The sequence below is a fragment of the Zootoca vivipara genome, chromosome 4 (genome assembly GCF_963506605.1).
Source record: "Zootoca vivipara chromosome 4, rZooViv1.1, whole genome shotgun sequence".
NCBI lineage: Eukaryota > Metazoa > Chordata > Lepidosauria > Squamata > Lacertidae > Zootoca > Zootoca vivipara.
This window is the reverse complement of record NC_083279.1, coordinates 83680562-83705643: the sequence shown is the minus strand read 5'-3', so window position 1 is coordinate 83705643 and position 25082 is coordinate 83680562. Positions and strand designations below refer to the sequence as shown.

The following is a 25082-nucleotide window of genomic DNA, read 5'->3' as shown; positions in this document are numbered from 1 at the left end:
CCAGGTCTTGCTCTCAGCCACAATACCAGCTCTCTGGAGATTCAATGATCAGCCTTAACCTCAGCCAGGAAAGTAGTATTTTATAAATTAAGATTTGTTTAAGAAGAATAAGCAAGCAAACAAACATATCATGCAGCTGTTTAAGTTTTGTTTATGTTGGTTGAACTTCTTTGTGGTTAAACAAGCAAAGAGAATGAAAAAAAAGTTCTACTGATCACATTTTGCTTGCATGACTCAGTTCTGCCTCCTTCCATTTTTGTATTGGAGGCCGAAGGAACAAATGGACTGATAGGTTTGAACTGCTGACGAGCGCTTTATTATGAATTCCCAGCAGATCACAGAATGTAGAAGGTTGATAAATCCAACCTCTCTCAAATTGGGTATCATTTGCAATTTGATTGAAGAGACCTGGGGTACAAATTCCACGTCAAAGATTAAAAGTAGGGTTGCCATACGTCCAGTCTGTCCCGGCAGCAGTGTCCCATGCTGTTTCCCCATAAAAATAGCCTGTTTTTTATGTTATATACTGGGTGTGGTTATATATAATTGGAAGTATGATTATGATTATTATTGTTTTTTCTTATTATCTGAAAAAATTAAAAAAAATAATTTTTTAAAAAAACAAACGGCAAAACAATAATAATGGGCAAAACTAAAAAAAATGGGCAAAATTAAAAAAATGCTCAACAACTTTTCTGTCCGGCAACCCTAATTAAAGGTCTGGACTCAAGATTAAGTTGGAAACACCAGTACTGTTGTTTTTTTAAGGATGTTAGTTGTGGATGCCAACATAGATCCATCATAATTATTGCGAAGGGATTTGGCCTTTTCATACACATAGCTTAGCATCATTTAATTGTTTGCAATAATAGTAACACAGGCTGCCGTCAAACACACTTACATGGAAGTAAGCCCACTGAACTCAGTGTGCCTCGCTTCTGATTCAACATGGATAGGGTTGAGCTGCATATGGAGAATGGACAAACAGACATAGTTTGAGTGGTTGTCTTTAATACAAAGCACCTGATTCTACATTGTCACTGAGTGGCAGTCTGCTCTTTGCAGAAACACCAGCAAGGTCTCCTGAGAGGTTCATACAGATTGGCTTGGTCTGTAATCGGGGAGGCAGTCTGCTGGTGGCCTAGTCTCAACATGTCAACAAATTGACATACCACAACTTGGTGTGGTAGCTAATTACAAGACGTAGCTGGTTCCTTTGATTATGGCTTAGTTGGTTACATCTCTCTGGGACGGATTTGATGGGGTTAGTGAGTCATGATTGACAGAGATCCAGTGAGATCCAGTGTCCAGTCCAGTCCAGGATGTCTGCTCACACAGTGGGGCTTCTGCTCCTCTCCCCTACAGTCCCCCAGGTGACCCCAAAATATTCTCTTGAGGGTTTGGGGACCCTTTGCAGCTGATTTTTTGGGGGGTCTTGTGGGAACAGGGAAACTAGCATTCCTATTGCACAAGCAGAGTTCCATTGAACAAGTGGGCAGATAATACTAGATGTCAACCTTTATTTTTAAAGCATGAAACAGCACTTCAGACAAGTTTTTCTCTGGTTCTTGGAAGGATGCAGTTAATCATTAAACATAAATTTATATGACTTCCATAGAATACCATCTTAAATTAAGTATAACTTTTTCATTCGTCCATTCATTTACACACACACACACACACGCACGCACACACACAGAGAGAGAGAGAGAGAGAGAGAGGCATGCCAGTTCTAGTTTTCTTGACTCTTTTAGACAAATATATGTTTGTCTTTAATCATGGGCAACTAACTGAATAGCTAGAAGATGATGTCAGATTATCTGATCTCATACTTCAGTAATTTTGGTCTATGTGCAATATTTAGATTTTACTGCACTTCACTGTAAAGAACATGTTTTGTTTTACAACTCTTTTGGCATCACACAGAAGTAAAATGGATGTCTTTGTAGTAGCAAATAAATAACATGTGCTATTATTTTCCATTGTTTTCAGAAATACAAATACCATAGACTACATGAAGGACTTTCGCAGAACGCATAACAGGAGTTATGTGAAACTGAAAATATTCTACAGCCATGAAGATCCACAAAGTCCAAGAAGATAGAAAATGTTGGCCATGCAGTTACTCTCAGTTGAGTTATTTTCAGCTCTCACAGATGTCAATAATTCAATTAGGATTACAGATGTTCTTTTTCACCAGTGAAAATACTACAACTGGTAATTATTAAGCCTGCTGTATTAATGCATAAAAATGGAATTCAGATGAAATATGGCATTCCTGAAACTTCCAGTATCGATGCAAAATATAGTGGCCCCAATTCTGAATATCCTCTATGCTATCAACAAATCACTTTTTGAGTCACTGTTATATAAGTGGTCATTGTGTATTTTCATGATTCCTGCATTCTCACGATATTTCAGCCACTGACGACAAACCATTTGCATTCTTCCGAAATATTTACTCTTTGCGCCACATTCTCCATATTTGCACAAGCAAAATATCACAAAAGCAATTGCCTGTGCACTCTTAAAACTACAAAAACCTTGATGCAGTACAATGAAGACTGAATAGACATGAAAACATCTGGGACCTTTAGCTGAACCGAGGAATCCTCAATACCGACTGAATGGCAACACAAAGAGAACTAGCTGAAACTTGACCAGAAAGATGGCAATAAAGGTATAGGGTCATCCACCTTACAAAGGGTGAAAAGATGTTTATTTTCAAAAGTCACATATTTTGATAGGGTACTGAGATTTGACAAGCCAAGCATAGCTGGTCCTGGAAGAATATAAACATTCCCCCGCAATTACAATGGGATGACAATTTTATTATAGTATTAGCAAAATACACATTGAGGCATGTTTGTAGAAGGAGGAATTCTAGACTGAGAGGACTGTTAGAGTGTGTGTGTGTGTGTGTGTACACATGTGGAAGCCTCTAAAAATCCCTGTCACCAAGAGATGAGTCACTTGGAGATGGGTGGGGAGGGCAAGCTTTGCTTTAACTGCAATTGTGTCCCTCAGAGTTCAGTAATAATAATAATAATAATAATAATAATAATAATAATAATAATAATAATAATATATTTATACCCCGCCCATCTGGCTGGGTTTCCCCAGCCACTCTGGGCGGCTTTCAACAGAAATATTAGAATACACTAATTTCTTAAATATTAAAAGCTTCCCTAAACAGGGCTGCCTTCAGATGTCCTAAAAGTCCTCTAAAAGACTAAACGACTAAACAACAATAATTCATCAAATATTAAAAGCTTCCCTAAACAGGGCTGCCTTCAGATGTCTTCTAAATGTCAGATAGTTGTTCATTTCCTTGACTTCTGGTGGGAGGGTGTTCCACAGGGTGGGTGCCACTACCGAGAAGGCCCTCTGCCTAGTTCCCTGTAACTTGGCTTCTCGCAGCAAGGGAACCGCCAGAAGGCCCTCGGCGCTGGATCTCAGTGTCTGGGCAGAGCGATGGAGGTGGAGACGCTCCTTCAGGTATACTTGACTGAGGCGGTTTAGGGCTTTAAAGGTCAGCATCAACACTTTGAATGGCTAATGTACTGGGAGCCAATGTAGGTCTTTCAAGACCGGTGTTATGTGGTCTCGGCGGCCGCTCCCAGTCACTAGTCTAGCTGCCGCATTCTGGATTGGTTGTAGTTTCCATGTCACCTTCAAAGGTAGCCCCACGTAGAGCACATTGCAGTAGTCCAAGCGGGAGATAACTAGAGCATGCACCACTCTGGCGAGACAGTCTGCGGGCAGGTAGGGTCTCAGCCTACGTACCAGATGGAGCTCTACAAAGGAGTTCATTGAAACCATTCATTCATATCGGAGAAAGTAAAGGTGTTATTTGAAGACATCTTTAAGGTGCTTCCTTGACTGTGGTGCTTCCACTGACTGAGAAGCAAGATGACTTTCAAATGTGTTGTGTGACACTTTTACATGTATGGCCTCGGAATGTATTCTGTTTCTTGGTCATGCCAGACTGTTTTTATATAACGAGAGCTGTTTATTATATTTATTTAAATCATTTGATTCCACCTGAACATATCTTATTGCAAGCCACTAGGCCAGGGGGCGGCAAGGTTTACCTTGCCTGGGCCGGTTCCCTGCCGCGGAGCCTCTTCCGTGGACTGGATTGCGGGCGCATGTGAGTGCACGCGCCCGCGATTTCTGGCACCTGCGTCTGTGCAGACGTGATTTCCGACGCTACGGAAGCGAGTGCCTGCGTCACGCTGCGCCGGTTTAGCGCAGTGTGCGGGGACTCGCCCAGCATGCAGCTTGGTTCGGGGTGGCTCGGGGGCCGGTTAAATGACCCCCGTGGGCCGCTTGTGGCCCATGGGCCTTAGGTTGCCTACACCTGCACTACACTCACACTGGACTGTTAGATCTCTGAATTATACTATTTGAGACTGAAAATAGCAATGTCTTTTTTTAATGCTCCCCATACATTTTAAAAAACAACACAACCTGTATGTAGTAAATTGTATACAGCACACTGAATGCTGAGCACAATCCTGTCCCCCAAAAGGCTAAATGACTACATATTTATTTATTTAGACATTTATGTTCCACACTTTGGGCGGTAGCTTCTCAGAGTAACTAAAGGCCAAGGTATAAATTTCCCAGAAGAGACAGGTTAATATGAGAAGCAACAGATCTACCTCTAACAATGGCACCACCTGATACATTACAATTACCTATTCCCAGCAAAGAGGTCTTCAAAAAAAAGGGCCATCCATTCAGCCTGGTGTGCAAATTGGATGCTAATTAAAAACCATATGAATACCTGAACCTTTGCAACTCAAAGCTGTAAAGTAAATTAGCATTTTATTTACTGGTCATTAACACGAGGTGAAGAGCAGAGGATATTGCACTATTTTTAATAAGGTCACAACTATAATAAATTACTTTGAGACAAATTGGGCAGCTTCACCCAAAGAGAAGCGCCCTGGGTTTGCAAAGGAGGCAGGCTGCATAGGGAGGGAATCATGATAGTGGCGGCTTATATGACTTGCACTTGGAGATGGGCAGAGATCCATCGTTTTCTGGTCAGTAACAATTATCACTGTGTCAATTTCTAAAAAATAAAACAAAAATATTATTCCCCTGCAAAAGGGGATTCCATTTTTTGGCCTCATTGTCAGGGCACTTCAGAATTTCTTTACAATTTCTATGGTTGCGGTGTTTGAAGGTTGCCTTATTGAGAAGAGGTGGTTGAGGGTGGTGTGTGTCCTTCTTTTCTTCTTCAGCACTGTGCAGCCTCCCTGGCTGCTCGCACTCCCTGTGGGCTTTCACTGAAGCACAGCCACCTGGGATGACTGCAGAGCACAGACTATGCATGGGTGAGATGATTTGAAGAAGGGAAGAAAGGACACTCACAAGCACCCCTTGGCTACTACAAAAGTAAGACGAGCCCCTCAAAAACCCTGCACCCCACCCATAAGAATTTCACTAAAACTTTCTCTCCCCTTTGATCATTTTCAAATGCAATTTCTTTCCTTCTAATTGGTGGGAATTAATTTATTCACAAATCCTTTCCATTCCTGCATTTATCTACACTTTAAAAAAAACATGTGCACAGAAATTTTATTCAAATACAAAATTAATCTCAAACAGTGCATTTCTCCTTTTACCCTAAAATTGCCTTTTTAGCATATTTTGTTATGTATGAGCCAGAACTGTATTGCAAAATCCAGAGATGTGAGAAACCCAAAGGAGAATTTCATTTTGATTTCCACATGAGTCTGGAAGGTGCAGATCAGATCAGTTCCCATAGGAATTCACAGAAACAAAAGTTCATTGAGCACCTGGAGGGCCAAAAATTCCCTCGATGGGCCTGTAATTTCCTTCTGCCTCTAATCCCTATTTGGAAAATGGTGTTCGGCAGGCTACTTTCCAGGTGTTTGAGAAGCAGCCACGTTTAGTGACTTTTTGGAGAGAAGATGAAGCATTACACATCAACTTACTCATTTTATTTATTTCACAAGATTTATAAACTATTTGATTGTAGCAAAACCTCAAGGTAAAGGTAAAGGGACCCCTGACCATTAGGTCCAGTCATGACTGACTCTGGGGTTGCGGCTCTCATCTCACGTTATTGGCCAAGGGAGCTGGCGTACAGCTTCTGGGTCGTGTGGCCAGCATGACAAAGCCGCTTCTGGCGAACCAGAGCAGCACACGGAAATGCCGTTTACCTTCCCACCAAAGCGGTACCTATTTATCTACTTGCACTTGACATGCTTTCGAACTGCTAGGTTGGCAGGAGCAGGGACTGAGCAACGGGAGCTCACCCCGTCGCGGGGATTCAAACCACCGACCTTCTGGTCGGCAAGCATTAGACTCTGTGGTTTAACCCACAGCGCCACCCACATCCCTCAAAGTGGTTTACAAAAATAATGAAACAAAATTTTCAGGGAGAAAAGCAGTTTAAAATACAACATTCAAAAAATCATTAAAATCAAGCCAATTTGAGTTCTTGGAAACCTCTTAAGAATATCCTGTCTGGGCTCAATGAATCATGCATCATTAATTGGTTGCAACTGAGGGTCCTTCAGTCCACATACCATTTCCTGATAAAAAAGGGGGAACGTGTCTTTATTATTTTCATATAATAGGACAGACGGAAACTTAACTGGTAGCAGAAATTGACACTGTTATTGTTCTCTTATCCCACGGGCAAGATGTTTTCACCTACAGCATTTTCTTAACACTGGCATAGCAAAAAGGTGCACTGCTTGTTCACAGTATCAGCAGCAATGAATAGCTTCTTCACAGAGTGCTGATACAGCAACCATTTGCTGACTTTGTTGGCCTAGTCTTTTTCTCTTTTTTAAAAAACTTTCCTCAAAGGTACTTTTTGGGAGCACGAGCCACTGCCTCACTCTATTAACTGTTCAGTTTGCTTTCAAGGCCTACACAACTTGGAGCCCACTGAGCTGAACTCAGCCAACCAGCCACATATTGCAACCTCCCAATGACTTGCTTATCTATTTTTCCTGCTTGCCTGAGATTTCAAAAGCAGTGTGTCTGCCAGGCTCCTGTTAGGTCTAGTGAGTTGCAACCAGCTTAGCAGGTCCCCATACTGTGCAGGCTTGCATGTGAAGCAATTTGAACCAATAAAAAGCCCCTCTCAAATAAGCCCATCTCAAATGTCTAGTATTATTGTCACCTGGTCCTTTAAACGCCACTAGAAAGGAATCGGTGAAGTAATTGTTGTTGCTTATACATTGCCGAAAAAGAGAAAATGGATTACCAGAAACAGAGACCAAAAGAGTACAGTGGTACCTCGGTTTATGAACACAATTGGTTCCGGAAGTCTGTTCATAAACTAAAGCGTTCATAAACTGAAGCGAACTTTCCCATTGAAAGTAATGGAAAGTGAATTAATCCGTTCCAGACGGGTCCACAGAGTACTCAACCTGAAGCGTACTTAACCCGAAGCATGGGTGTAATTGGTTCCGGAAGTCTGTTCATAAACTGAAGCGTTCATAAACTGAAGCGTTCATAAACTGAAGCGAACTTTCCCATTGAAAGTAATGGAAAGTGAATTAATCCGTTCCAGATGGGTCCGCAGCGTTTGTAAACCGAAAATTCATAAACCGAGGTTCCACTGTACACACATCTGCAGAAAACTTACACGTGCAGTTGTATATGTACAGTATAGGTCAAATTTAGGGGGGGGGATCTCAGGAGTCCGGGAATCTTAAATAAAACAAAACAGCACAATAAGAAGCAAGAAAATGCCACTATGTAGCAAATTAGAAAGTAGGGGAGCCATCTACTGTACACACTGCAAAGAAAAGAGAAAATGCATCAGTGACAAAAGCTGACAAAGAGTAATAATAATGATGATGATAATTATAATTATAATTATTTATTATTTATACTCTGCTCATCTGGCTGGGTTTCCCCAGCCACTCTGGGCGGCTTCCAGCAAAATATTAAAATACAATAATTCAGAGTGCTCACTGGAAGGACAGATCATGAAGCTGAGGCTCCAATACTTTGGCCACCTCATGAGAAGAGAAGACTCCCTGGAAAAGACCCTGATGTTGGGAAAGATGGAGGGCACAAGGAGAAGGGGACGACAGAGGATGAGAGGGTTGGACAGTGTTCTCGAAGCTACGAACATGAGCTTGACCAAACTGCGGGAGGCAGTGGAAGACAGGAGTGCCTGGCGTGCTCTGGTCCATGGGGTCACGAAGAGTCGGACATGACTAAACAACTAAACAACAACAACAATAATTCATCAAATATTAAAAGCTTCTAAATGTCTAAATGTCTTCTAAATGTCAGATAGTTGTTTATTTCCTTGACTTCTGGTGGGAGGGCGTTCCACAGGGCGGGCGCCACTACCGAGAAGGCCCTCTGCCTGGTTCCCTGTAGCTTCACTTCTCGCAGTGAGGGAACTGCCAGAAGGCCCTAGGGACTGGACCTCAGTGTCTGGGCTGAACGATGGGGGTGGAGATGCTCCTTCAGGTATACTGGGTCGAGACCGTTTATGGCTTTAAAGGTCAGCACCAACCCTTTGAATTGTGCCTGGAAACGTACTGGGAGCCAATGTAGGTCTTTCAGGACCGGAGTTATGAAGTCTTGGCGAGCACTCCCAGTCACCAGTCTAGCTGCCGCACTCTGGATTAGTTGTAGTGCACAGATTTGTAGTATGCACAGATTTGCACAATGGTTGCATATACAATTTTATAGGTACATATGCAGATTTTTAAAAGGCTGGAATTCAACTAGGATTCTTGCTCAACTCTAAATCTCCCTGTAGTGGGGAAGGCAATGTGTGACCAGATGATATCTGCACCTGTTCATTCTAGTGTCCAGGTGCTTGTTGATGAGAAACGCCAAGGCCTACCTGCTCTCGCTTCTTAGGGTTCATTATCTTTCAACTGGACTTGGAGTTGACAACCCTTCAAACAGAGGAATGGCCTCTGACAGCACTTCAATTAGAGGGAATGTCCTCTGTAAAGTTGAACTCATGGCCTTTGTAGAAGGGTATGCAGACTGCTAAAGACGTCTAGCTGGAGAAGGGGCATCCAAGTAGCAAGGGAAACAACCAGGTATTTTCACATCCCATGCGAGAAATGTGAAAGGGGCAAAAACAGCTAGATTTCAACTGTCCCAGCAAAGTGGATTCTCTGGATGTTTTCTGGAAAATCTAATTAAGGAAAGTTCTGTTTCCCAAGCCACAGAGGTTTGTGTTGCATTTTAATTATGATACCTCTGGTTAAGAACTTAATTTGTTCCGGAGGTCCGTTCTTAACCTGAAACTGTTCCTAACCTGAAGCACCACTTTAGCTAATGGGGCCTCCTGCTGCCGCCGTGCCGCCGGAGCACGATTTCTGTTCTCATCCTGAAGCAAAGTTCTTAACCCGAGGTACTATTTCTGGGTTAGCGGAGTTTGTAACCTGAAGTGTTTGTAACCTGAAGCATTTGTAACCCGAGGTACCACTGTACTAAAAGAATAAGACGTCCACAGTAGCCTGCCTTCCTTCCTTCCTTCCTTCCTTCCTTCCTTCCTTCCTTCCTTCCTTCCTTCCTTCCTTCCTTCCTTCCTTCCTTCCTTCCTTCCTTTTCTCTTTCTTTTCATTTAAACTTTTTTTAAATCTCACATCTTCAGAATTAAAAGTTTTGATTGTATTCTGCTGTCAATCAAATCAGCATCCTTGGCTTAGATGACACCAGATATACTTTTCCTCCTCTCCGAAAACTCCAGTTTCAGCATGGCCACAAGAAAGCCACTAGCTTTGTAATTCATCGTGCCATAACAGTTCAAGGATGCACAGTCATTAGAATTGAAAGAATTTTGAGAGCTTTTTGGTGTCACTCATCCAAGAAAGGAGGTTATCAAAAGCTTTTGAGAGAGAAAGAAAGAGAAAGAGAAATTGTGTGATAGTTGTTATGTGTGCTCCAAAAGGGAGGATATTCAAAGAATGTTCTATGATATCTTTGCTAGTATACAAGCTTTTAGGTATTTCCCCCCGTTATGTGCGAGGAATAATTTTTTTGAACTCAAAACTATATACATTGTGCTGTCAACCGACACTGATCCAATAAAAGATATTATCTGGACAATGGGCACCAGTGGTTTTTAGACATTATACTTATATGAAACCTGCCACTGAATGCCGAATGCAGTAGGAGCAGTAGGAGACAGTTACAGCCTACTGCCTACTTACGGGAATGACTCTTCCGGTATGCCCTGCGGAGGACCTTAAGGTCCATAAATAGTAGCATCCTAGAGGTCCCGGGCTCAAAGGAAGTCAGATTAGCCTCAACTAGAACCAGGGCCTTCTCAACATTGGCCCCGACCTGGTGGAACGCTCTGTCTCCTGAGACCAGGGCCCTGCGGGACCTGATTTCTTTCCGCAGGGCCTGTAAGACAGAGTAGTTCCGCCTGGCCTTTGGCCTGGACCCAACTTGATCACCTCCCCCACTTCCCTTTTTCCTTTCCGTATGAGGCTGCATTTTAATTTTAATTTTAATGTTGTATTTAATCTTGTTTTTAAGTTCTATCTTAATCATAGAATCATAGAGTTGGAAGAGACCACAAGGGCCATCCAGTCCAACCCCCTGCCAAGCAGGAAACACCATCAAAGTATTCTGCCTGTCAAGCCTCTGCTTAAAGACCTCCAAAGAAGGAGACTCCACCACACTCCTTGGCAGCAAATTTCACTGTCGAACAGTTCTTACTGTCAGGAAGTTCTTCCTAATGTTTAGGTGGAATCTTCTTTCTTGTAGTTTGATTCCATTGCTCTGTGTCCACTTCTCTGGAGCAGCAGAAAACAACATTTCACCCTCTTCTATATGACATCCTTTTATACAATATATTTGAATATGGCTACCATATCACCCCTTAACCTTCTCTTCTCCAGGCTAAACATACTCAGCTCCTTAAGCCGTTCCTCATAAGGCATCGTTTCCAGGCCTTTGACCATGGAATCAATTGTTTTATATCTAGTGTTAGCCACCCTGAGCCCGGTTTTGGCTGGAAAGGGTGGGGTATAAATAATAATAATAATAATAATAATAATAATAATAATAATAATTGCAAGGCTTGATTTTCATGTACTTTACAGAGGCATCTGGTTGGTTACCAGAATGCTAGACTAGGAAGACGGATGTAGCAGGATTAGAATCAAAGACTCCTAGAACTGTAGAGTTGGAAGGGACCACTAGGGTCATCTAGCTCAACCCTGTGCAATGTAGGAATCTTTTGCCCAATATGGGTCTCGAACTCTCGACCATAAAATTAAGAGTCTCGTTTTTTTACTGACTGGGCTATCTCTCCTGGACTAGTCTTATCATTGCTGGATTTATTACCCATTTGGGTAATCTTACTTACATTGTTCTCTTAGGATCTTTTTGATTTTCAGTTCTGAAAATACTGTGTGTGTGTGTGTGTGTGTGTGTGTGTGTGTGTGTGTGTGTGTATCCTTGTGGGTGGATTGTTAAAGTATTACTATAAAGAAGCAACTTCTTAAATTCAGCACATTCCTGCTTATAGCAATGCCACTGTAGAATCATAGAATCATGGAGTTGGAAGAGACCACAAGGGCCATCGAGTCCAACCCCCTGCCAAGCAGGAAACACCATCAAAGCATTCTTGACATATGCCTGTCAAGCCTCGGCATAAAGACCTCCAAAGAAGGAGACTCCACCACACTCCTTGGTAGCAAATCCCACTGCCGAACAGCTCTTACTGTCAGGAAGTTCTTCCTAATGCTTGGGTGGAATCTTCTTTCACTATTCTGTGACTGATTCTTCCCCACCAGCAATTAGCATTTGTGAACATTCTGTGACATTATAGTTGAATTGTCAAAGTAGGGGGAGCTTGCAGGTGACAGGCAAATAGTCAGTTTAGCAACCATTTCAACCCAGTCATATATGCACCTTGCACGGCTTCATGTATTTCAGTGGCTTCCCTTGCATGTTCTAAATGGCATGTTGCATCACACAGACGACATGACTGTCCCCATTTCCACTGAAGCTGATAGGAATGTTGCCATTCATTATTTTGGTGGGAAGGAGCAAGGTCGCCCTCCTTGTATTTTAAGCTCTTCGTGAAATTTGCTTCCATGTTTCTCTTGGAGCTCAACCTCCTAAAGTCCCAAGCGCACGGCGGGGGTATTTGGGGGCTAGCAGGAAGTCTATTCAGCTGGCAACTTTTGTCGCCTCACGCTGTTCCCAGTGTGTCGAGTCAAGTGCTCAGACTGCCAAAACACAAATGTAGGAAGCTGCCTTTTAAAGCACGAGACAAAAGATCAGCGCCAAGGAATGAAACCAGAAATTACTCAAATACAATAGGAAGCTTGACGTCACCGAGAATTTATGACTTACCAGAATAGCAGAGACATGCCACGCTGCCAAAAAGAGAGAGAGAAATATTCGCCCACTTGGGCTGCCATTCCTACGACAGTGTCACTAAAATGATTATTTCGAAGCAGACAATGAGTCCACAGCTGAGGCAACATCACATTGGCCCTGGCTGCAGCTGACTCAGTCCAATAGGGTCTCATTCGTTCGTCCAGAAATAATGGTGTGCTGTTGTTCTTGTGAAACAGCAGCATTCCATGCACCCCACAAGAAAACCAGCGGAATCAATTAAAAGAAAAACTCAACAGCAGTGAAAACACAACAGCAAATAAATTTAATTTAAAATTCAAGATTAAGGTGAGATGGTTTTCAGACATCTGAAATCTGAAGGACCACCAGGCCAAGATAAAGCAGACTCGTTTTCTGTGGCTCTGAAGGGTAGGACTAAGAACCAAGGAATGGAAATGGCAGCGAAGGAAATTTTGGCTGAACTGAGATCAAGATTTTGTCAGTAGAGATGGACACATTGGTCAGTTTCAGTTTCTTATTTATCCAATTTAAAGTTCGTAGTTCTACACCAGTTTGCAACTTCTTCTTTTTTAATTCCTGAAAATTTACCAAAATTTTTGTGCAAATATCTCCTAGTGCAAATCTCTCTTTTACTGGGAGAAAGGCAGGAAATAAATAAAATCAATCAATCAATCAAATGAAAGGAGGTCCTTTGAACTCAATGGGACTTAGCTCTGGCAAGACATGCAGATGATTGTGCTCTTAAAAGATTATGATTAAGAAGATATGCACGTATCTTTGCATGATCAAGGTGGAATAGTTTGTTAGGGATTCAGGAAAGGAGGTATTGCTTATCCCTTTCTACAGCTAATTCCTATTGTCCATCTGCTGCCTTTGGCCTTAGTCAGCTGGCCCTTTCAGAAATAAAGAATGCAATTATGCATCTAAGGAACGAAAGCAACACTGCAATCAAAATAAGTTATTTTTAAGGGGTTCTTAAAGTTGGTGCTGATAATACCATTCAGCTGTTAAAAGTCGCTGTAACTCTGAAACTGACTGGGGAGTTTATAATTGAAATATCTGCCTTCGCGTGATATACATCTATCTGATAAAACAGGCCAGTCACTGCCTATCCTTTGTGGAACTCCATTATATTGATTACAGCTGAGTCAGATTTGTGATTTTCCCTGGTTCCTTTAGTACTCTGAGACAGCGATGTAGTTAAGAGCTAATGTAGAGTAGTGATGCAATGAACATATGTTGTAGGTGAGAAATTATCCGTGCAAATCTCAGCAAAACTATTAACTGGACAGCCTTACTTAAACCACTAAGGGACTGGTTCAGACTTGCAAAATAAAAGTTTGGCGCTATGGGGGCAGTGTTAAGAACTTGCATGCCTACATGCTCCCTCTTCCTGTCAGGTGCTGTGATCCCATCCCTCTCTTTCTGGTTTCAAGCAAACCACTGTTTCCGAATTTTCATCTAAAACAAGCAAACTAAGGTTTGCAGGTCAAGACTGGAGACCAGGATCAAATGCCTGAGGCTGGGGGTTCTTAAGGTTCTCATCATAGTGCCAAACCATAGTCTGAACTAGAGATGGCTGGATCTGTAAATTTTGGTTTCTCTCCGCTTCTCGTTTTTCCACTCGCAAGTTCAGTTCTCCACATTTCCACATCAGCTTGCCAATTTTTGAAACAAATCCTCACGGAAATTCAGCCACATCTTTGTGCTACTTTCTCCTCATATGCACAACTTTGTCTACTACACTTTTGTGCAAAGCAACCCTCCACTTATATAATGTATTTTGTATTGTCAGCAACACATGTATTTTTATGCATACTTTGCCCTAGCATAAGCAATTTTGTATCCATTACGTGGCTGGAAAACTGGATTGCAAAATTCTGATAGTGTGAATTTCGAAGGATGGCTGTGTCTTGGTTTGCTTACGGTTTCAGAAATTGAGAATTCGGTAGGTTTGCCTAGAAATGTTAGCTGAATTAATTTTCTCCCCCCCCAACCCAAAGCTGAACCAGCCCAATGATCCCTCTCCCAGGCCGAAGTAAGGGGAGAACTTATGGAAGGGCATAACAATTTGAAGACAGAGCAGAACTAAAATGGGAGCAGCGATGCTTTTCAGAAACATTTTCACTGCTGATGGGAGTTGTAGTCTGAAAACATGACCATGCCAGCTAAGACTGATGAGAGTTGTAGTCCAAAACATCTCCAGGGCACCAGGGCTGGTTTATTCATTTAACCCTTCCTTTGCCCATGGCATATGTCTGCCAGCTGGGCTCAAGCAACCATAAGCCAGCTTGACCCCCCTGGGTACTTCCTTTTGTGTTCATGTCTTTGTACATGAAAGGTTTGCAGTGGGTGAAAGGATACATGGAATTTCCTTATTCAGATTATTCACCTATCAAAAGGGGTGCTTTTTGTCTAAAGGCTACTGGCAACAGTAATCCAAATTGTTATTTTCCATTTTATGAAAGAACCTTTTTCTTCCCTTCCCTTTTATGCCTTTGAGCATCCAACCTCTAATCTTGGTATTCTGTTGCAGTCAAAAGATCTGGATCCCCTCGAGATGTCTTTGCAAATCTGCAAATTAAGGTTGTTGAAATCTGGACATGAGCCCAGAGTATTTCACTGAATTAGGTTTTGTCCTAGGATTGTAATTAAAGTAGCAGTGCTGGAACATGCTCAGGACAGACCCTTCAAAAAAAACAAACCTATGTTCAAAGCAGATTTTTAAAAATATTTTTTAAAAGCCTAATCTTCTCCATGTCAGCAATTCCCAGGTAAGAAGTTAGGACACCACAGGATGTCCCAAAAACTATGTTGGCGTAGCTAGATGGTGGATATCAGGCCAGGGACAGGAAGACTGCGCCACACAGCTGGAAATGCAGAAAGTGACCCTGGCAAAAGGAGGTATCTTTTCTGCCAGCATGTCTTGATGTGGAGAGTGGAAAGCCAGGGCACACATTGGTCTGACGTTTGCCCAAATTATCTGGGTGGGTGAGGATAGCATTCTAGCATGGCTTGAATATCAAAAACGAGTAAAGATGTGCATTTTTATACATTGGTTAAATGGCGGGCTTGTGTCTTGCAATGATCCCCCCTTGGTCATGCAGCGGCTCTCTTTGCCTTTTGTATAGGGAAGGAGGTACATTGTACTCACTTTCCATTATCTCAGGCAGTGGGAGCCAGGCCATTGCAGAGTCGGAGATAGAGGCAGAGATGGCCCTGTTACTGGGCAGAGTGACGCAGGGGCATAGGAGGGGGGCGATAGAGGCGCTCCGCCCCGGGCAGCGCGATCCCAAGGGCGCCATCGTGGCTGCCCCCCTCTGCGCTGGGCACCCCCCCCAGAACGTGTACCACGCTCCTACGGGTGGCGGTCCCCGCCCCCAGAACGCACACTATGCCTCTGCGGGCGGTGTGCCATGCCCACAGAATGCATGCCAGCCCTGCCCCCACCTGCTCTCCGCCCCCGGTGCCGGAGCATGAAGCTCTGCCATTGGAGTGAGGTGGCTGCCTCAGGTGGCAGATGCCAGAATGGGCAGGGGTGAGGTGTTGGAGGACAAAGTTCTGTGTGCTACACATCCTGGCCTAGCTCCTCCACCAACCTACCACACTGTCCTGGAAGTTGCTGTCCTATAAGTACTGCTGAAATAAGATTCAGCTGCTCCTCAGGTCAGTTTTTGTACGAAGAATTGGCGAGGGAGGCATTTTATCATTTGCCTCAAGCAACGAAGTATTTTGGGCCGCCCTTGTGTAGAGGGCCAGCATTGTTTGTTTGTTTGTTTGTTTTATTAAATTTATATACCACCTTTCATCAAAAGATCTTAGGGCGAATCACAGAATTAAAATGCAAGATAAAACACAAGTATATCATTAAACCAAAACAACAAAACAATACCCCACCCCCTCTCACAGATACACTTAAAAGGCTGTATGTTATTAGACAGCCAAAGCCCTGGTTGAAGTGGGACGTTCCTGGCATGTAAAAATTTACAATGAAGGCACCAGGAAAACCTCCCTGGGGAGAGCATTCCACAAATGGGGAGCCACTATAGAAAAGAGCCATTCTCGTGTTGCCACCCTCCAGACCTCACAAAGGAGGAGGCACACAAAGAAGGGCCTGAACACAGAATCCAGGACGATTGTATGGGGAGAGGCGGTCCTTGAGGCATTGTTGTCATGGTAACACTGTCTCCAGGCCCAGTGCTTTGCTCGTTACATTTCTGCCCAGTGCTTCCCACTTGTCCCTCAAGGAAGAGTTCCGTATTGTGTCACCACAACAATCCTGTGAGGAAGGCTAGGCTGAAAGAGAGCGTGACTGGCTCAAGGATACCCAGTCTGTATTGTGGCTGGTTAGGGATCGGAATCCAGATATTCACAGTCCTAGCCTGGCACTCTAACCACTATACCACATTGTTCTTTACTCCCCCCATACTTACTATTTACCTATAAGCCTTACTTGCTAGCTTTTTAGAAACACCTGGCTGCCCGTTGTTATAAGAATGTTGCACTAGACGGACTCTTCTTTTGTAAGCCAGAAATAAAGGTGACAGCTATTGGGATAAAGGCCAAACTTTCTCCTTGCCAAAGAGGATCTTAGGCTAATATGAACCTGCCACCCCATCTTTTATTTTCTTTTTAACCAAAATGCTTTTTCTTAACAGCATTGCTGAGGATCATGTAGCTGAAGGGAACAAAATAGTAGTACAGTGAGAATTTTAGGAAATCCTAGGAAAGAGCTTTGGCCATCTTCCCTTGTTGTAAAAATGCCCTCAGAGTCATAGAATCATAGAGTTGGAAGAGACCACAAGGGCCATCCAGTCCAACTCCCTGCCGAGCAGGAAACACCATCAAAGCATTCTTGACATATGCCTGTCAAGCCTCTGCTTAAAGACCTCCAAAGAAGGAGAGTCCACCACACTCCTTGGCAGCAAATTCCACTGCCAAACAGCTCTTACTGTCAGGAAGTTTTTCCTAATGTTTAGGTGGAATCTTCTTTCTTGTAGTTTGAATCCATTGCTCCGTGTCCGCTTCTCTGGAGCAGCAGAAAACAACCTTTCTCCCTCCTCTATATGACATCCTTTTACGTATATATTTGAACATGGCTATCATATCACTCCTTAACCTTCTCTTCTCCAGGCTAAACATACCTAAGCTATTCCTCATAAGGCATCATTTCCAGGCCTTTGCCCATTTTGCTTGCCCTCCTCTGGACACATTCCAGCTTGTCAGTATCCTTCTTGAATTGAGGTCCCCAGAACTGGACACAGTATTCCAGGTGAGTTCTGACCAGAGTGGTACTATTACTTCCCTTGATCTAGATGCTATACTCCTATTGATGCAGCCCAGAATTGCATTGGCTTTTTTAGCTGCTGCATCACACTGTTGACTCATGTCAAGTGATGGGGTCTCTGTTGTGCTCAAATGGCTGCAGGTACAACTCTAGAACTCCTGAACATCAAATGATGCTGAATGTTGGAAGATTTAGGGCTGATAAAAGTACTTTTTCATACAGTAAGCAGTTAAAATACGGAACTTGCTCCCGCATGAGGTAGTGATTGCCACCAGCTTGGATGGCTTTATAAGAGGATTAGACAAATTCATGGAAGATAAGACTATCAATGGTTACTGGCCATGATCACTATGTTCTGCCTCCATTGTTGGAGGCCTTATGCCTCTGAATACTAGTTGCTGGGAATTGCATGTGGGCAGAGTGCTGTTGTGCTCATGTCCTGCTTGCAGACTTCCATAGGCAACCAGTTGGCTACTGAGAGAACAAAATGGTGGGTTGGATGGGCCGTTGCCTTGACCCAGCAAGGTCTTCTTGTGTCCTTATGGTAATTTGTCCAAAGTAGATGTAAGGGGGAGGGATTACAGAGAACCCCCCCCCCCAATCAGAAGCAGCCCGTCTCCAAGCAGTCATGAGAGTGAGGGGTCTGAAGAGGTGAGTCAGGAAGCGGAGAAGGAGTGCCAGGGCTCTGGCAGGACTAGAGAGCCCCTGCTCCATAGGCAGGAAGAGAGATAGGCGGAAAGAGTGGACAGGAGTAGGGCAGACAGAAGACCAGTACCTCCGACGCTGGAACTGGGAAAGAGAAGGAAAGGGAGGCGCTTCTCAGTTCCGAGGCTTTTATGCTGGTCGAAAACACGGAAGAGTTTAGTGCAGGAATCTGACTCGAGCGGGTAGACATGAAATGAGCAATCCGTTACACTGTAAATAATGTGCACCAATAAAAACGTCTGAAAGACAAGCATGTGGACGGTCGTTACTCAAGAGTAGTCACAACAAACCCTGACAGTAGGGTAGCCATGCAGTCCATCAAAAAGTACACCCCCTCTACAGACAGCCTCCTTGCTTAGGGATTTCATGGCACAATACTTCCCAAGGGGAAATCTCATTGCATTGAGATTGGGTTGCCCAGATACCCTTGACCAAAATATGGGGCACTCTGAAATAAGATGAAAAGGATGGTCACTCTTTCCCTTTGAAAACATAACTTCCGGGGAGATGTGCATGGAGCAGTGAGGGAGGGGCAAGAGGGCACCTGCCCAGACATTCGGATCAGCCAAATCAACCCTGGCAACCAATGGGGTGATGGATGATCACAGCCCATTTGCTCTCACGTGGATTCTCATTTTGAATTTCCCATCGTTGACAATCACAAGTGGTCTGAGTTTAAATTGTGCTTCCTGGCATCTGCACGATGGAAGGCGACCACCCATCCACCCATCCACCCATCCATCCATCTTTTTTATTTTTATGCCACCTTTCCATAGTTAAACCCATGCTCAAGGTGGCTTATGACACACCCACCCCAACAACACCTCAGCACAAGTGTCTGCTCAGCAGCCTCAGCTTTTGTGGCTGGAGTCAGCAGGGCCCTGCCCTCCCAGGCCAGGTGGATAAAGGCCTGCAAGGAAGGGAGCGTGTCTTCCAGGTTTCATAGGATCAATGCAGGCAGCAAAGCTTGCAAAACACAAGACTAATTGGTGTGGGGTCATCCCATGCCAGGCAGCATCTATCTTGCTCCTCAACCAGTAAAATTTCCCTTAATAGCATGCAGCTAAAAAATGCTGAGCCAAGAGTCAGTGAAGATCCTATTATTTTTCTGCTCTTAAAAGACTGTGGCATTAAATGATTAGAGATTAGAAGAAACTCATTGACCATGGAAATTATCTCCATCGAAGAGATAATATGCCTATTGCAACCTCTGAGACCTTGTTTGAGACCTTTAAGTGCTACTATTCCTTCAAGGGCTTCCCTTAGTAAACATCTGCTGTGGAGAAGTATTGGACTCCAGCTGTTTGCAGCTGTAAAGGCTTGAATGCCTAATATTTACACAGTGGGGGGTAGGCTGCATTCACAGCTGTATTCCCCTCCTGAATTCCTTCCTCCACTTGAACTCCCCCCCCCCCGCACCCCCCCATGAAACAAAAACCCCAAACAGAATAGCTCACCCAGGAAAACTTTTGTTGTGCTTGAATCACAAGGAGCCTTAAAACGCCACAAAATTGCAGCTGCAACATTCTCAGGAAAGTTGTGCAAGGCTGGGGTAGGCAAGGAAAAGTGAGCAATTTGCAACACTGGTTTACTCAAGGCTTGGTACACGAATGTTTAGAAAGTTGGCAGCACAGGGGCAGGCGAGTGGAGAGGCAGCCCACAAATGAGGAATAGCTTTCTGCTACTCAGACAGTTTTAAACAATTGGTGCACATGTATGTGCACACACAGGACAAACCCCCAGCACGAGATCAAGCGAGTCTTCTTGTTTTCTGCTTGATGCTTTACAAACAGCCAGTAGAGACAGGATCTGAATTTAATGCTGTTAAAGAAATAACTGCAGAGCAGACAAAGCCATAGAGTTTATTTTCTGTGCCATGGTTTTGCTCAGGAACGTCTGCAGGGAATAGTATACAACCAGTTCCAGATTGCTAGTCATTGGAGTGAGTGGGCTGTCTGTAGAATGTAGGACACCTTGAAGAAGCTGTGAAATTCCAGGAAGGAGAGAATCCAGGAAGGAGAGAACTGAGTGCGTTGAATCTCTCCTAGTAGAACATCCTCATTGATCCACAATGGGTTTCCAAGGGATAAGTGTGTGTGTGTGTGTGTGTGTGTGTGTGTGTGCGCGCGCGCGCGCGTGCGCAAGAGCAGGTATCTGAATTGACCAACACAGCCCTGTATTGTCACCTTTTCTCTTCTGATCAAGTGTACACCATCTAGGAGAACTTCTATAAGGCTCTTGGAGAAAAGTAGTTTATGAGGAGTTGGTCCTCTGATCTCCTTACAATTTTCCCGCTGTATTCTATTCAGGTTGGAACCTTCCTAAGGGTTTTGGAAAGAAGTTTCTCAAGGGTTTTGGAAAGAAGCTGCATAAATGCTACTCTATTCCTCTTCAGGTGCCACCACTGGAATTGGCCCTCCAATCAGTTAATGTTTTGGATGATAACTCCTATCCCCAGCTTGCTTCTCCTGCGGCCATGCATGATGGGAGTTGTAGCCCAATAACATCTGGAGGACACCAGCTTTTGGAATTCTGCTCTAAACTGTCCGGAACGGGGACCCATCTTAAAGGGAACTAGTAAGAAAGAAAGAGTGCCTTTCATCATGTACACCACAGACACACCCACTTATATGCAGACTCACATAAAATTAGAGGGATTGTGATTGTAGATCAGAGGGAAGCTTCCAGGCATAATTGTGAGTCCTCCCTTCATCTCCCATCTTAGAAATTAGCCACAATCCAGAGGATCTCTTTAATCAAAGATCCCTGGAAATGTTGCAGAATTTGCACTGAGAACTTTGCCAGCCAGTGGTTCCACAGATCTTTGATCTGTGGGGCTCTCCTCCTGTTCCTGGAGGAGATGGCAGAAAACAGCACAAAAATAAAATAAAATAAAAAAGCCATCCTCTCTGACATCCAGGTCAACACTGAGCAGCAACTTTCAGCCACTTACTGCAGCCCCTGCTCTCCTTGGTCGGAAATATATTCTTTAATAATATACCATGCTCTCTTGGTAAATTCAGATAAAAGTCCTGCATTCCTGAAGAGGGCCAGAGCACGATTGCTACCATAGCAACCACACTTTCAAAAACTCTGGTTGGAAAGCAAAACTCCTGCATATTTTTGGCCAAATCTGAATTTGAGCCAGGGATGATTGCAGTGCCTGTAAAATAAGGAAGTGTGCCAAACAAATACATCTGGAATTATGGGCCACGAGAGCATACAGTATGTGGCTGCCTTTGTCAGAGTCTTGGTCCAACTCACTCTGTACCAACAACTCTGATTGAAAGCAGCTCTCTGGAAACTCAGGCCTTGCTCCCTGAGATCTTCCAGGTTAAGATACCTGCAGCTGAATCTGGGATCCTGTGCATTCAAAGCATGCACTTCACTGCTGGGAAGTGGCTCCTTCACCGGTTCAGCAAAGCTTGTAATGGGCAGGCTTGAGTCTCAGCACATGACTTAAGCCTTGGGGAGATCTGTTCAGGCTTACTGTTAGGATTCCCAACACTTAATGGACATAAGGATATATCTTTGTGCTGCTTCACACACTGCAATTTCCTAAAAAGACTTCCCCATGGAGCAAATGTGTGAAACTTACAGGGAACTCAGCATGTGTGAATGACACGACATGTGTCTGATCTGCTGTGGATATGTGCATTGGCTGGCTTCAACTTGTGCATAACATAGAATAAGAGATTCATTGTAGAGTTGGGAGCGGACACAACAGCCATCTGGTCCAATCCTCAGCACTGCAGGAATCTTGTTGTCCAACATGGGGCTTGAACACACAACCCTGGAATTAAGAGTCTCATGTTCTACCCACAGGCTTTAAAATGTGTGCACAGTGAAGGTACCCCACATGCAAGTGTACCCCATGCATGCAGAGTGAATCTAGGGCTGCCAGGTGTGTGTGTGACAATTTCTTTACACCCTGACTGCATTGCACTTTCCTACACGAAACCATTCCCCATATCGGAATTTGTAATGTTTGAATGTGGCCCCATGTGGCCCCATGTGTGTGACTCATGCAACTAATCCAACCTCCAGTGACCATGGATCTATGTTTCTGGATATGCAACTGTCCACACAGCTAATGTACACAACTTCAGAACTAATATGGGCTGCACAACAGCTGCTGCAATCTTTGCAGGAGTAGTATATATGTGTGCTTGTGTGAAAGACACGGTGTGTGTGTGTGTGTGTGTGTGTGTGTGTCTGCCTTCTGCAAAACTACCTCTAGTTGTTCCTCAGAGCGCCAACAGCCTTGCCCTATGCTGGGAAAACAAACCTTTCAGTGGGGCACCACACACAAGGTCTGCAGCCAAAAGCAAGAAGATGGCCAGCTGGCAGCTGCTATGAATCACAGAATCATAGAATTGTAGAGTCTAACTCCCTGCAAGGCAGGAGTATGGTAAAAGTAAAGATAAATGACCACTAGGCAGTTAAATCCAGTCAAAGGCAACTTATGGGGTGCGGTGCTCATCTCGCTTCAGGCTGAGGGAGCCGGTGTTTGTCCACATGTGGCCAGCATGCCAAACCGCTTCTGGCACAAAGGAACACTGTGACAGAAACCAGAGCGCATGTATATGCTGTTTACCTTCCCACCACAGTGGTACCTATTTATCTATTTGCACTGGCATGCTTTTGAACTGCTAGGTTGGCAGGAGCTAGGACAGAACAACGGGACCTCACTCGGATGCGCAGATTCGAACTGTCGATCTTCTGATCGGCAAGCCCAAGAGGCTCAGTGGTTTACATCACAGTGCCACCCTTTTACCTACAGGAATATACAGCTGTCCCATGCCAGGATCAAACCTGCAACCTAGGCCTTATCAGCATCATACTCTAACCAACTGAGCTCTCCAGGCTGATGAGCTCCATAGACAGTTCTTGCTTCACAAAACCCAATCTTGTAGTGCCGGCCGTAAATATTTGCCATTTGTTACTTTCACACACCAGACACCACTTCATCAGTTGCTTCAAAAGTTCTGCATTTCTTCCACTGAATGCAGGTGAGCTGAGGGGGGAGAGGCACTCAATGCATTGTGCATGGCGTGTTGCCATCAGGGACCCTGCACATGGCATCCTAGTGAGATCGTGCATCGCGTGAGCGATGATTTGCATGACCATTCCTAGTGCAACCTGTAGTGCGTCAAGCAGCCTCAAGCAGCCTCAGAAGTCCGTTGAGGCGTAGGAATTGCTTGCATCCCTTCACTCCAGTTGCCCTCTCTTATGCTTCTCCTCTCGCAAGTGCACCACCTGAGAGAACGTCCAGGGGGCGCGTTTTCACAACGCGCCCGGTCAGTTTCACACATCAGGAGCAAAAGTTGGGAGAAAGAAGAGACACTCACCATCTCTCCGCAGGTTCGAAGCGCGCAAGGCTCGGATAGATCCGCTCTGGGCGCCGGCGCTGGAGCCCGGTCGGTTGCAAAAGCTGGCGCAGATTGCAACGTAACAGAGGAGATGCTCAAGCCGTTGCATTGGGACGCCTTGCTGCTTAGCACAAAGTCTTTACTTTTTAAAAAAAGAGCGAGGACGGATTCCTCTTCCAAATGGAATATCTCCCCGTTCGCGACGCTTTAAAGCCTTCTCTGTCCACTCCCGAGCTGACTCTCCAAACTCAGCCCCGATGATGTCCAACATTAATGAACTCCCCCCTCCCCGCTTCCTCGCCCACCTCCCCTCTAAAGTTGCTGGCTGGCTGCAGGGACGATGAGGTGGGAAACCTCTTTGCCAAGTTACAACAGTTAAGAGAGGGAGGCGGGCAGACGGACAGGTTGCCCTCCTCGCCACCCCTCCAGGCTCCCTGCGCTCCACCGGCAGCTCCACTTAAGCAGTGGGGGCGGGAAGTGATCCTGCCGAGAAATCTGGCTCCGGAGACTCTGCAGGGGGTGGGGTGGAGCTGATTCATCCAGCGGCAGGCTCGCAACGCCCCCCTCGCCGTCGCTAGGGCTGCGGAGGCTGGATCGCGCGCCCCGTCCCGCGTCTGCGCTGCGCGCCAGGCTTTGCCAGATCCGTCGTGGAGCAGGGAGCGCTCAGAATCCGGCGAGGGGGTTTCTCTTCCCGTTCGGGCGCCCGAGCATCGCCGCTCGGGGGGGCCGGAGGCGCTCGGCGAGGTGGTCTGGAGGAGCGATCGCGAGCTCTTGGCTGGCTGGCTCGCTTTCTTTTTGTTGCACGCGGAAGGGAAACGCGCCGGACACGGCGCCCCAGGGAGGAAAGGAGGTGGCGGCGGCGGCCCCGGCGCCTCTGGCCACGGGGGCAAGGGAGGCGGCGGAGCAGCCGGACCCGGGGGGGAGGGAAGGCGTCTGCTTTCAGGGCAACCTGCGTGGAGATCACCTCTCAGGGATCCCAGCAGCCAGCAAACTCTCAGTCCCTTGGGAAGGTTGGGGAATCCGCAAATCGTCTCCCTGATAACTCAGTTGGTAGAACATAAGACGCCTAATTTCGAGGTCGTGGATTTGAGCCCCACGTTGGGCAAAAGTTTCTAGCATTGCTGGGGGTTGGGCTAGATCACCCTTGTGGTCCCTTTCAACCGGGGTGCTAACTTGAATAAAATATTGGGGGGGGGAGGTACGCCCCTCCCTAAATAAACTATCACAAATTGTGGTGCACACACACAATTTGAATGGCAATGCCCATCAACTGGGGGGGGGAGTCAAATATTTTATTGGGGGTGTCAAAAGGATCTTGGGCCCTAGGAGTTGGCTCCTCTTTTCCCAACTCTACAATTGAT

The 25082-nt window shown here is 44.9% G+C and overlaps 1 protein-coding gene across 1 annotated transcript in view; it reads right to left on the bottom strand.

Moving 5' to 3' along the window:
• The window catches only part of PDGFD (platelet derived growth factor D), a 148336-nt gene extending 123794 nt beyond the window's left edge, over nucleotides 1-24542 (bottom strand). Inside the window, exon 1 of the mRNA XM_035115660.2 lies at nucleotides 23701-24542. Within this exon, the coding sequence (XP_034971551.2) occupies nucleotides 23701-23830 (130 nt within the window). The 5' untranslated portion in view covers nucleotides 23831-24542. The remainder of the gene's footprint in view (nucleotides 1-23700) is intronic.
• Between the last annotated feature and the right edge of the window lie 540 nt (nucleotides 24543-25082).